Source organism: Drosophila elegans, unplaced genomic scaffold, assembly GCF_018152505.1.
Source record: "Drosophila elegans isolate 14027-0461.03 unplaced genomic scaffold, ASM1815250v1 contig_476, whole genome shotgun sequence".
NCBI classification, from domain to species: Eukaryota; Metazoa; Arthropoda; class Insecta; order Diptera; family Drosophilidae; genus Drosophila; species Drosophila elegans.
In genome coordinates, this window is record NW_024545863.1 from 767,567 (window position 1) to 779,763 (window position 12,197).

General features: G+C 44.0%; 2 protein-coding genes across 3 annotated transcripts in view; one reads left to right on the top strand and one right to left on the bottom strand.

Moving 5' to 3' along the window:
* The window catches only part of LOC108148911 (dynein heavy chain 10, axonemal), a 40,347-nt gene extending 30,118 nt beyond the window's left edge, over window positions 1-10,229 (top strand). The window contains exons 36-47 of the mRNA XM_017276227.2: window positions 155-2,460; window positions 3,440-3,511; window positions 4,164-4,629; window positions 5,059-5,201; window positions 5,485-5,815; window positions 5,871-6,002; window positions 7,699-7,910; window positions 8,258-8,398; window positions 8,536-8,640; window positions 9,201-9,302; window positions 9,467-9,613; window positions 9,954-10,229. Of these exons, the coding sequence (XP_017131716.1) occupies window positions 155-2,460; window positions 3,440-3,511; window positions 4,164-4,629; window positions 5,059-5,201; window positions 5,485-5,815; window positions 5,871-6,002; window positions 7,699-7,910; window positions 8,258-8,398; window positions 8,536-8,640; window positions 9,201-9,302; window positions 9,467-9,613; window positions 9,954-10,103 (4,307 nt within the window). The 3' untranslated portion in view covers window positions 10,104-10,229. The remainder of the gene's footprint in view (window positions 1-154; window positions 2,461-3,439; window positions 3,512-4,163; window positions 4,630-5,058; window positions 5,202-5,484; window positions 5,816-5,870; window positions 6,003-7,698; window positions 7,911-8,257; window positions 8,399-8,535; window positions 8,641-9,200; window positions 9,303-9,466; window positions 9,614-9,953) is intronic.
* A 691-nt stretch (window positions 10,230-10,920) lies between these two features.
* LOC108148653 lies at window positions 10,921-12,133 on the bottom strand. Of its 2 annotated transcripts, none has more exons than XM_017275784.2 (3): window positions 11,860-12,133; window positions 11,523-11,765; window positions 10,921-11,446 (listed from the first exon to the last, which is right to left on the bottom strand). In XM_017275784.2, the coding sequence occupies exons 1-3, from the start codon at window positions 11,929-11,931 to the stop codon at window positions 11,111-11,113; spliced, it is 651 nt and encodes a 216-aa protein (XP_017131273.1). In that variant the 5' UTR covers window positions 11,932-12,133; the 3' UTR covers window positions 10,921-11,110. The 2 variants fall into 2 exon arrangements, with proteins under 2 accessions (XP_017131273.1, XP_017131272.1); XM_017275783.2 differs by having other exon boundaries at window positions 10,921-11,464.
* Between the last annotated feature and the right edge of the window lie 64 nt (window positions 12,134-12,197).

Sequence of the window (12,197 nt, forward strand, 5' to 3'; positions counted from 1 at the left end):
AAAAAAAATTATCCATTTAATGTTATATATTAATCTAATTCCTGTGCATATAAAATGCCACATTAAGGTTTTAGTTTTAAGTATTATATAACATTTAATAATACAGATATTAATAATCAATTTTAAATTATAAATTAACTTAAACCTTTTACAGAGGAGAAGGCCAAGTTTATCACCCAGCAGCGTTCGCGACTCGGCGAGGGCATCAAAAAGATCGAAGAGGCATCCGTGCAAATCGACGAACTCCGGATTATTGTCACGGAGCAGAAGAAAAACGTGGCTGTGGCCTCGGAGGAGTGTGAGGCCATGCTGGTCACCATTGAGTCGTCCACCCAAAAGGCCAACGTGAAGAAGGCCGAGGCATCGGAAAAGTCCGTTGAGGTGGAGATCAAGGGCAAACAGATTGCCATCGAAAAGGACGAGGCCGAGGAGATCCTGGCGGAGGCAATGCCTGCCCTGGAGGAGGCCCGATTGGCACTGTCCCAACTGGAAAAGGCACAGATCACCGAGATCCGATCCTTTGCCACGCCCCCCGCTGCCGTGCAGGTGGTCTGCGAATGTGTGGCCATTTTGAAGGGCTACAAGGAGATCAACTGGAAGAGTGCCAAGGGCATGATGAGCGATGTGAACTTCCTGAAGAGCTTGATGGAGATGGACTGTGAGGCGTTGACCCAGAAGCAGATAACCCAGTGCCGACAGCACATGAAGACTGGCAACCTGGAAGACATGGCCAAAATATCGGTGGCCGGAGCGGGTCTTCTTAGATTCGTTCGAGCGGTGCTGGGCTTCTTCGATGTGTACAAGGAGGTGAAGCCCAAGAAGGAACGCCTAGACTTTCTGGTGGAAGAGCAGGATGTGCAGATCAAGCTGCTCAATCACTTGAACTCCGAAATCCAGAAGCTGGAGGAGAAACTGAACCAGTTGAACGAGAACTATGCCACGTCGATGAAGCAGATGCGTGCCCTCACCGAAATGATGCAGCAGGCGGAGCGGCGTCTGATCGCCTCCGACAAGCTGATCAGTGGCTTGACCTCCGAGTTGATCCGCTGGAGCAAGGAGATGGCCAGTCTGGGCCAACAGTTGATCGACAGCGTGGGCGTTTGCCTCATCAGTGCCTCGTTTTTGGCCTACACGGGTGCCTTCACTTGGGAGTTCCGCAAGGCAATGATCTTCGACGACTGGCTGGAGGACATTGTGGCTCTGGGCATACCCATTCAGTTGCCCTTCAAGATCGATGGCTATCTGACCACCGATGTGGAGATATCGCAGTGGAGCAACGAGGGTCTGCCGCCCGATGAGCTGTCCATTCAGAACGGCATTCTCACCATGCGTGCCTCGCGCTTTCCCCTGTGCATCGATCCCCAGCTGCAGGCTTTGCAATGGATCCGCAAAAGAGAGTTCCGCAACAACCTCAAAGTGCTGTCCTTCAGCGACTTTGATTTCCTCAAGCAACTGGAGATGGCCATTATGTATGGTGTGCCTGTGCTCTTCGAGGATGTGGATGACTATATAGATCCGGTCATCGATGACATCCTTCAGAAGAACATTCGGATTCAGGGTGGGCGGAAATTTGTCATGCTGGGCGACAAAGAGGTGGACTGGGATCCCGGCTTTCGCGTCTACCTGACAACCAAGTTCTCCAATCCCAAGTTCGACCCGGCTGTGTACGCCAAGGCCTTGGTTATTAACTATACGGTGACGCAAACGGGTCTGGAGGATCAGTTGCTGAGCGTGGTGGTGGGCACGGAGCGACCGGATTTGGAGGCCCAGCGGGAGTCCTTGATTGAACAGACCAGTGAGAATAAGCAGCTGTTGCAGCAGCTGGAGGATTCACTACTCCGAGAGCTGTCCACTTCGACGGGCAACATGTTGGACAATGTGGAACTCATTGAGACGCTGGAGAATACGAAGACCAAGGCAGGTGTGGTCATGGAGCAACTGAAGCTGGCAGCTGACACAGCGGCTGATATTGAAGTGCTAAGAAATGGATACCGACCGGCCGCCAAACGCGGAGCGGTACTCTTCTTTGCCCTCTCGGACATGGCCACCGTGAATAGCATGTACCAGTATGCATTGGCTGCCTATTTGGATGTGTTTGTCTACTCCCTGCGCAAAGCTGTACCCGATGCCAGTCTCAACAAGCGGCTAAATAACATTATTAAGACCCTCACCGAGAATGTCTACTGCTACGGCTGCACGGGCATCTTTGAGCGGCACAAGCTGCTCTTCTCCTTCCAAATTGCCACCAAACTGGCCCAGCGGGATGGCATTTTGCTGCAATCGGAGCTGGACTTCTTCATCAAGGGCAGCATCGCGCTGACCAAGAGCGAACGCTCCAATCCCTGCAAGTGGCTCAGCGAGAAGAGCTGGGAGGATGTGCTCAAGTTGTCCTTCGACTTCCCGGACACTTTTGGCACCCTGCCAGACCACTTTGCTCGCTACCTGACCGAGTGGAAGGAGGTAAGTTCGAAATAGTAGTTATAGTAGTCTTTCTTTAGGGTATTTTTGGAATCTAAAGATTTGGTTTAACTTTTTAGTGTCATTTAACCTTTAATTAAATTGCAAGAAATTACTAATAATTAAGTTGTAATAGCTGGAATGGCAAAATCCTTATTTGATCTTTTAAAGGATTGCTTAAACGTTATTTAATAGCCATTTTTTGGGCTACATTTTATTTTAGTATAGCTCCTCAATATATATATATCTATCTAACCCCAATGGAAGTTTAACCACATAGGCTGTAAAATGTTCATTTTTGTAAATGTTTTTTTGTATTTTCTTTTCCGACTATAATTTTAAGTTTGATATATTTTAAATAGAAGAAATTACTAAGAGCCTATAGTAAAGATGTAAAGGCTAAGAATAGCTTAAGCTTTAATCCTCCCTTTAAATGTTATTTAATAGCCCAAAAAAGCTCAGTTTTGTGAACCCCAATGGGGGTTCAACCGTATACGTTGTTAAATGTTAATGTTTTCCATATATTTTTTTTTTTGTATTTTCTTTTCCGATTTTCCCGCTTGCTCGCTTGGGTGCATCATCTTCAACGTCGACGTCAACTGCGATGCCGTTATCAAATTGCTGCTCTGTGGACGGTGCTATAAAATGCACAACAACAATAATAAACAACCACCAACCCATCAACCCACCAACAACCAAACAACCCAAAAACCAACAACTTGGACTCTGGATGGTCGATGGGAACGAAACTGCTTTTGCTTCTGCTTCTGCTGCTGCTGTTGATTCTGATTCTGACTGGCATGTGGCATTCACTGACTTCCGTTCCGTTGCCGACGCTCATTTTGCCTGCACTTATCGCCATCGCCATCGTCATCCGAATGCCCATGAACTGGATGCTATGGATTCTGGATGCTGGATGCTGGATACTCGTCCTTGGTCCTTCGTCCTGTGTCCTGTGTCCTGTTGCCCTGCCTTCGCTCAGTGGTTCGACTTGGAGAATCCTGAGGAGGTGGCATGTCCGGGCGACTACAACATCAAATGCAATGCATTCCAGGCAAGTATATAGTATTCACCCACTCGCTTTGCATGCTTTCAGCTTCGAGTGGTCCTGGCCAGGAGCTGCTCCTCCAACTCAAGCTTCAGATGCTCCTCCATCATTGGCATTGCCATTGCCGTTGCTGTTGCTGTAGCCTGTTGGTTTTGGCCCGTTTGCCATTGAGCGTTATTGGATTTCGTACTTTATGCTCGCTTCTAGTGGATTATTATGTACAAGCCAGGCACAAACCCCATAACCCATACCCTATATCCTACCCAAAATGGTGGCGTTTAGTTTTACTCGACTTTTGCTACGTCCTGCAACTTTGGTGCACATTTTCCTCTCAAGTTATTAGCAGCCTGTTTTTGTCAGCCAGCATGCTGGCAGTATCTCTATGTATGGATGTTTCTCAGTGCCACTGCCTGTGTGCATTACCATATTTTATCAATTTTCCAAACCATTAGATGAGCGGCAATTTGCGCCCGCAGTCGCACTTGAAACCAGCGCCAAGCGAAGCGAGCCCAATTTGCACTTGAGTTGTGCTGGAAACCGCACAGCCAAAGGCAATAGCAACAATGGAGCAGCTACTGGCCAACTATGGAGGACGGATGACGAGCTGTCGTCGGCTCGTTGTCATTTTGCATGGTATTAAAATGTCTTAAGCCCACAGAAATTAATGTTCCTACGCTGCTTCCGCGTGGATCGCATCTTCCGGAGCATAAATCAATATATTGTCGAAACGATGGATGAGTTCTATATTATGCCGCCGGTGGTGAGCTTTACGGCCATTTTCGAGCAGACTTCCAGCACGATTCCCGTCTGTTTTATTCTGAGTGCCGGTTCGGATCCCACAAACGATCTGATCAAACTGGCAGACACCATTGTGGGCATGTCCAATTTCTGTCACATTTCGCTGGGACAGGGTCAGGAAAAGGCCGCCCTCCGTTTGCTGGATGGAGCTGTGAAACAGGGCATGTGGCTGATGCTACAGAATGGACACCTGCTCATCAGATTCGTTCGAGAGCTGGAAAAGTATCTGGACCGCATCGAGAATCCGCACCCAGACTTTAGACTGTGGTTAACCACAGATCCAACGCCCACTTTTCCCATTGGTATTCTTCAGAAGTCTCTAAAGGGTGAGTCGTCCGCTTGCAACTACTTCACTGCACTATGCATACAATTTGAACAAAACAAACGACAGAATCTTCATAAATGTATATTACTTTATATGTATTATGAGTTAAATCATGTTAAAAAGGCAAATTTTTGTGAATTATTTTTTGATGAAGCAGCTATATCATTTTCATTTTAATTTGCGGTGCTGGATCATCCGAAATCTAAAAATCCAAATTATATAGTTAGATAATCGCATTGCCCTAAACTTTGATTTTTAAACTTAAATGGGAAGAAAAAACTCCTAGAAATATAAAACAAAAACATAATAAAAAAGAACTATTCGCATATGGCCAAAACGGAATTTTATTTACAAGTATTTTTTTTAATTTTAAATTAAATATAATATATTTAACTGAGTATTCAGACAAATTGTATTATTTCTTCCGCAGTGGTCACCGAGCCACCCAATGGCCTGAAGTTGAATCTGCGCTCCACGTACTTCAAAGTGCGGCAGGAGCGGCTCGAGAGCTGCTCCCATGTGGCCTTCCGACCGCTGGTCTATGTGCTGGCCTTCTTCCACGCCGTCGTCCAAGTAAGTTAAACATCGTCAGGAAGCCATAGATATCGCTATTTACAGTGGGAACCCAGCTGGTCGAGTGTGTGTGTGGAGTTGTTTATTTATTAATCTCTTAATTTCTAGCAGCTGAAAGCTTTTCAGAGCACAGAGTTGCACAATTGATGGAGCAGCAGCATTAGCAGCAGCAGCAATAGCAAAAGTAGCAGCAGCAACAGCAGTTGCAGCAAATTGATATTGATCGTCCAGTTGGAGGCACTTCGATTAATTTGTGTAACCTTTTACTTTTACCCATCCGCAGGAGCGTCGCAAGTACGACAAATTGGGCTGGAATATAGCATACGATTTCAACGATACCGATTTCGAGGTGTGCACCGAGATCCTGCGGACATATCTAACGCGCTGCGGCACTGGGAAGATACCGTGGAACAGTTTGAAGTACCTAATTGGGGAGGTGATGTATGGGGGACGGGTCATCGATGATTTCGACCGGCGCATCACCAACTGCTACATGAACGAGTATATGGGCGACTTCCTGTTCGATGAGTTCAAAGTGTTTCACTTCTACGAGGACGAAAATGTGGACTACTGCCTGCCCGAAGAGGACACCATACTGAAGGAGGACTATATAGGTGGGTAGTAGTTACCCCGGGCTATTTACATATGTAATGTGCATTGATAACACAGCGCACATCGATAAACTGCCGCTGGTCAACAAGCCGGATGTATTTGGTTTGCATCCGAACGCGGAAATCGGTTATTACACAATGGCGGCCCGCAACATTTGGAACAGTTTGATTGAGCTGCAGCCGCAGACTGGTAAGTGGCCATCCAATTTTAAACCACCAATCTGCTCCAGAGATATTCCACATTTCACCCTGGTTATCACACGTTCGTTCGCCGGCTAGCCGTTGATAATTTGAAACGGAATCGAAATCGAAATCTCAAAAACAAAAAAAAAAACGTAATGATAATAATGTTATATAGATATGGCGAGCGGCGGCCTGGTAAATGGTTCAATTTGCATGCAACGTGTGCCAATTGTCAGCCGTTTATTACATTTTATCTTGTTGATTTTCATTCCCATACTCGTGGCTCGGCTAGCAATGTTGTATATTTTTGGCATGCTGAATTTTTAATTTAATTTAATTAATTAGTTGCGGTTTTGCAATTAACTTTATTGCATGCGCCATTATTGCCGGCGCACAACAGCAATGCACACATTAAAAATTAAAATAGAACCGCACAGCGTGGCCCACATGGGTCGGGTCAGATTGGAGGGCAAATTACGTATATTACACAAACACGTACACATTCCCATCGGCATTCAATTCAGTCACTTTCATCGCATTGCCGCAAATCGCAGCGAATCGAGTTCAAACCTCACCGCATCTACCGCCATCAGAAGTACCAAAAAATGGTGAAAACGGCACACAAAAGTCGATAATTTTGCGTTACGGGTTTAAACGTGTTAAAACCGCCATCAGAGTGCACTTCGCATGCCACGCCCCCAACTCCCAACATCCCACTTTGCACACCTATCCACCCACCCACTCACAATCATGCATATTTATATATATGTGGCCTTGTAAATAATTGTATATACAATTTGGAATACTTTTTTAAATATATTCGCACACACGAAGTGACCAAGTGGACACCAACCGAAGTCAATCCTGGTAAAGTATTCAGCGTAAACAAAAACCACTACCACCCATTTACCCAGCCATTTAGTGTAAATAAAAATAATAAGAGCAAATATTTCCACTGATTAAAAATCGAGTTTAACCATTTTATTTCAATTCATGGAGATGTGCATCAAGATACGATCGGTGAAAAAATGCAGCTGCAGGAAATATTTAAAATACCACCAACGAATTTAAATAGGAACGTTACTCTTAGAAAATTACACATTTGAAATTAACTTAAAATATTTAACGCGAATTCTTAAGCTCAATTCAAAATACCTACAAATAATTGTTGCGAATTCTTTTGTTTTAAGTAAGTAGAGATTTAAAAACAAAATGGCATTTTAACCAAATTTAAAATGTTTAATAAGTTTTATGCCAATGATTTTTTTCCCAGCATATACATTGCATGACAAGGATCTTACATAACTTTGATTTTTTTTATAGTTAGCTAATAGATAAAAATTGTAAAAAAAAATTGTTCATGCCTCCCTATCACCAATATGCTCGCCATCACTTCGAGTACCTCTCTGTAAAATGCCGAAAATTTGCATATTCATGAGCTTTAGTATTTGCTAATTGACACTTTAACAATAAATAAAGCAGGGACGGAAAAAATTCTCTTTAGGGTGCCAGATAAAGGGGAAAATTAATAAAATCAACAGATATAAAGGGAGTGAGATTACGAAAAAAGAATGGCAAGTGGAAAAACCACAGGCTGTGCATATATTACTGCGGCATTTTCCTTGCCTTTGTCCTGACACCTGCCACAACCACAGTCCTAACTCATGCTCCTCCTTTTCGGTTTTTTTTTTTGGTGCATCCAGGTGAGGGAACTGGAGGAATCAGCCGCGATGACTTCATCGACTCTGTGGCAGCTGGGATCCTGAAAAAACTACCGCCCGCATTCGAGACATGGCGCATTCGTAAACAGATCCAGATGAGCCTGTCACCCACTGGGGTGGTTCTTCTCCAGGAGCTGGACCGCTTTAATCTACTGGTCGTGCGGATCAAGAAGTCGCTGGAGCTGCTCCGCAAGGTAACCCAATATATATATGTATATATTATATTGCATAGGGATTTTACGCTCGTATATGGGCTGTCAATAGAGGCCGCACATAAATCCTTCAGCCTTGTTTTGCATTTCGCATTTGTTTATGCATTTGCCAACTTGGCTGGCGACCAAGCAAACGATGTCCAAATTTGAATGTGGGCGATGGAGGAGATCTCCAAGGCGGCTGCATTTTGTTGCCAAAATAAATTTACAAATGCAAATGAACTGGGTGCTTTGTCTTGGTTGTGCTGCACTCTCTTGATGCCCACGGCCACGCCCACACATGTACCATTGCCATTGTGCCTTTTAATTTAATTGCATACTCTCCGCAGGCCATCGCCGGCGAAATCGGCATGGACAATGTGCTGGACAACATTGCCAACTCGCTGTTCAATGGCCTCCTGCCAGCCGCGTGGAGCAAGTTGGCGCCGGCGACATGCAAACAATTGGCCAGCTGGCTGGAGCATTTGCGGGTGAGTCGTCTACTACTACTAGCGAATCCTTTCGCAGGCGCTGCTCGCTGCTTACTGCTCATTAATCAGCTCAGCACAAAATCAATCAAGGTGAGTTCGTGTCCACTAATCAGGCTTTCCATCCAACGTTTGTCCAGCTCCGGGCCGTGCAATACAAATACTGGACGCTCTCTGGCGAGCCCCTGGTCATGTGGCTGTCGGGACTGCATATACCGCAGAGCTATCTCACGGCCCTGGTTCAGGTGAGTCCGCACCGTCACCCACTTGCTGGTGGGGCAAACACACACTTCGCAAAAAAATTACCTTGCTAAAAATATTGAATTTAAGAAAAAATTTTCATTTCGAGAACGTGTACTTTAGAAAGTATTTCTGATTTTGTTGAGAGAGTGATAAGGAAAAACGTTTCCTTTATTTATTTAGCATGAAATTGAATGGTTGATTTAAGTAATTATTTACTTATTTATATGCAAAATATTGTGGCAAAATAGGTAAAGCTATGAAAATTTTACCATTCCCACAGAACTTTTTAGTATTAAATACACAGAAATATTAAAAGTAAGTAGCATTACTGTTTATGTAAAGTGTCATTAAAAATCGAATTGAATATTTTACGTAAAATCGACCTTTGTTAAAATTATAATGTAATTTAATAATATTTTTTAAATTACAATTGACTGGCTTAAATATTTTTAAACTCATAAAATAGGCAATAGCAAATACAAATAAATGCACATATAAAAAAAATGTAATTCTACATAATAGCAACCCCAATTGTTCCGAGTGTAACTTTCCATCCTTGCAGATTGCCTGTCGCCGCAACGCCTGGCCGCTGGATCGCTCTACGCTGTTCACCTACGTAACCAAGTTTGCGGACCCCGATGATGTGGAGGAGCGTCCCGTGACGGTGAGTAAGGGAACGTGGGGAATGGGAGGAGAGAGTCCCGAATCCCCAACCCCCCAGCCTTTCTAAATGCAAAACGATGACCCAACTCCATCCTGGTTCAGGGGCTGGCACTAATTTCGTAATTAGGAATTCTGTTTGCATTTTAATCGCTCAACTTTTTGCAGGGCTGCCTGGTGCACGGTCTGTACATCGAGGGCGGGCGCTTTGACTTGGCCGCTAATCAGCTGGCGCGTTCCCATCCCAAAATCCTGGTCGAGGAGTTGGCCATTCTCGCCGTGGAGCCCATCGAGGCGCATCGTCTCAAGCTGCAGGTTTGTATGGGTTTCGGGGACTTCCTGGATTGTGGAATGGCAAAGAGCTGGTCAGAAGGGTTAGCCAGGATAGCTGCCGTCTGGCAGTGACAAGTACTAATGTGCTCTTGTATCTACATATGCCGGGGGGGGTGGCAAACGACGAGGGGGGTGTGGCCGCGTTGATATTTGTTTAAATGCATCGCACTAAATTACCAGCAGCTTCCGTAAAACCTTCCAGCCAACTAATGGGGCATCTGTTGTGCTAATTGTTTTCGAGCTTAAATGCCGGAAGCTTTAAAGCAAGAGCTTACCAAAATGTTTTTGACCCTATCTAATATTTAAATTCCCTTGTATATAGAATACCTACCTGGCACCTGTTTATACCACATCACTGCGGAGAAATGCCATGGGAGTGGGCCTGGTTTTTGAGGCTAATTTGGCTACTTCCGAGGATCTGAGTCACTGGATTTTGCAGGGCGTCTGTCTAACTCTTAATACGGATAACTGAAAAGACTTTATATATAACCAGACTGAGCTTTATTTCGTATTTATTTTTCGTAGTCGAATTGTTTGTAACATATTCCAGTACTTCCATGTAATTTAATGTTTACATCTTGACTGTAAATAAAAGAAAGTTTAAATGCAGAATTTAATTGCAAACAAAGTATATATATCTAAAATTAAAATGCCTTAACAAATAAGTCTTATCAAACTTCCTTTAAATGAATTTTAAACTTGACCATTTATTTATTTTGAAATACTGTGATTTAATGCCTTTATATTCATTACACTTTATTTTTTCCTTTATTTTAAAAGTGACATTTAAAAGAAAAAAACAAGATGAAGGGGAGCTATATAATAATATCAACGTGGGTCAAATACAAATTAAACAAATTTATCAAGGAAAGGGGTGAGTGAACATATTTTATTTTAATATTTGTTTTACCAATATTTAATTTGTACAAATAAAATATTTTTCTTTACCATTTAACTGGTAAGAAGGTTATACCAGATTTCAATTACATCTGATTGCCTTAACATTCTTCAAAATATTTTGGTTTATAAAGTAAATAAAAATTGTTAGGTGTAAAACTTCCCGCTAGCATCAAATAACATAAATCAATTATTTTGTAAAATATTGTAATAACGAACTTGAAAGCTCTAGAGTTGTGATAGCAAATCTACAGAATATCATAAATTAAATGAATGGCGTAAGCGAACTATTTGTTGGGCAATCAAACCATGGGATTTTTATAAGCCTTCGCGGCACTTTACCTCCTCAGTTCAACCCCATTTCCTTTAAAACTTTTATTAAAAGACCGTAGTCGCGCTTTTCGTATTGATTAATATTTATCGAATGGATTTTACTAAGCCAAATAAATCTATGTTTACAGCTCTGTAGTGGCAATGGAGTTTATTATTAAGTACGTAGGTTGCTAGTGCCTGTCAATAACGTGGTGATTTGTGCCTGAATCGTCTTCGTCCGCTGATATGCCTCCGCTCCTCCGCCTGGCATTACCTGCGCCGCCAGCAGCCGAAGCACGCCTTAAACTTGTCCAAAATGGTGCTCTTCATGGAGGGCAACAGTAGCTCCAGATTCTGGGTGCCAGCACTGTCATCCGACTCCAGATCCGAGTCAATGGTCATCTCCTGTATGCTGAAGGTGTCAGTCAGTTCGTGGTTCTGCTGGCGGCGCTTCTGGGACCGCTTCAGTTGTGCCGGAAAGAACGAGATCTCCTCGGCCTCATCGCTGCTTTCGGATTTGTAGTCCACGAGGGGCTTGTGTTCGGGTTCGCCCGGTATGGGAAGTCGATTGATTGGAATCAGCGTTGACGATTGCGTCTTGGTGGCCTGTGCATTAAGGAAACGCTGTTATATACCACTGATTTATTGGTAAAGTAGTAGTAGTAGCAAAGTAGAACCCCACCTGCTCCTCCTGAAACTGAGTGTAATTCCGGCGGGCTCGCTCGACCTTCAGCTCCAGTTTACGCTGCAGTATGCGGCATGTGTTGGGTGGCTCGTGGCCTCGACCGCCGGAGGCACTGGCCGCCTTCTGCTGCTCCGCCTCATCGATTTCTATGGTCGTGGGGGCATACACCTTGCCGGCACCCCTAAAAGCCACCTCAAACTCCAGGTCCGACATATGTTTGGGGGCTCCGCTGGCCGTTTTCTGTGGGCAGTGACGTTATACCCATGGAAAATTGCATTGTACTCTGTAGGCTCCACCTCAGCTGTTGTTGTTGATGCACAACAAACACACTTACCAGCAGTCCCGCTGCCCCATCCTCGTATATGTTGGATTGCCTGTCCTCGCTGTCGATGCCGCTGTCCTCCATATTATTTGTTCAAAGCTGCTGGACTCTGTTTAACTCTTTTAAATATTTCTACAAAAAAAAACGTCTACAATTGCACGCGATGGCAATACAAACAAATTTTTTTTATTGTCTTCCTCTGTGTACGACTCCCAAAACTCCAACCAACCCCAGTGTCTAGAGCGCAGGCTCCGGAAAATCAGCTGGTGGCGGAAAAGCTGGGAAAAATCAATAAAACCCCTTTTTCCAACAGCGTTGCCAGAGATTGTAACCAAATGTGGTTCAAATTT

Bases quoted from the DNA above. Each gene is read 5' to 3' on its own strand.
- LOC108148653 (XM_017275783.2), bottom strand. From the start codon at position 11,931: ATGGAGGACAGCGGCATCGACAGCGAGGACAGGCAATCCAACATATAC. The intron at 11,766-11,859 runs GTAAGTGTGTTT...CACTGCCCACAG, and splicing joins ATGGGGCAGCGGGACTGCTG to AAAACGGCCAGCGGAGCCCC. The intron at 11,465-11,522 runs GTGGGGTTCTAC...GGTATATAACAG, and splicing joins CTCAGTTTCAGGAGGAGCAG to CGTTTCCTTAATGCACAGGC.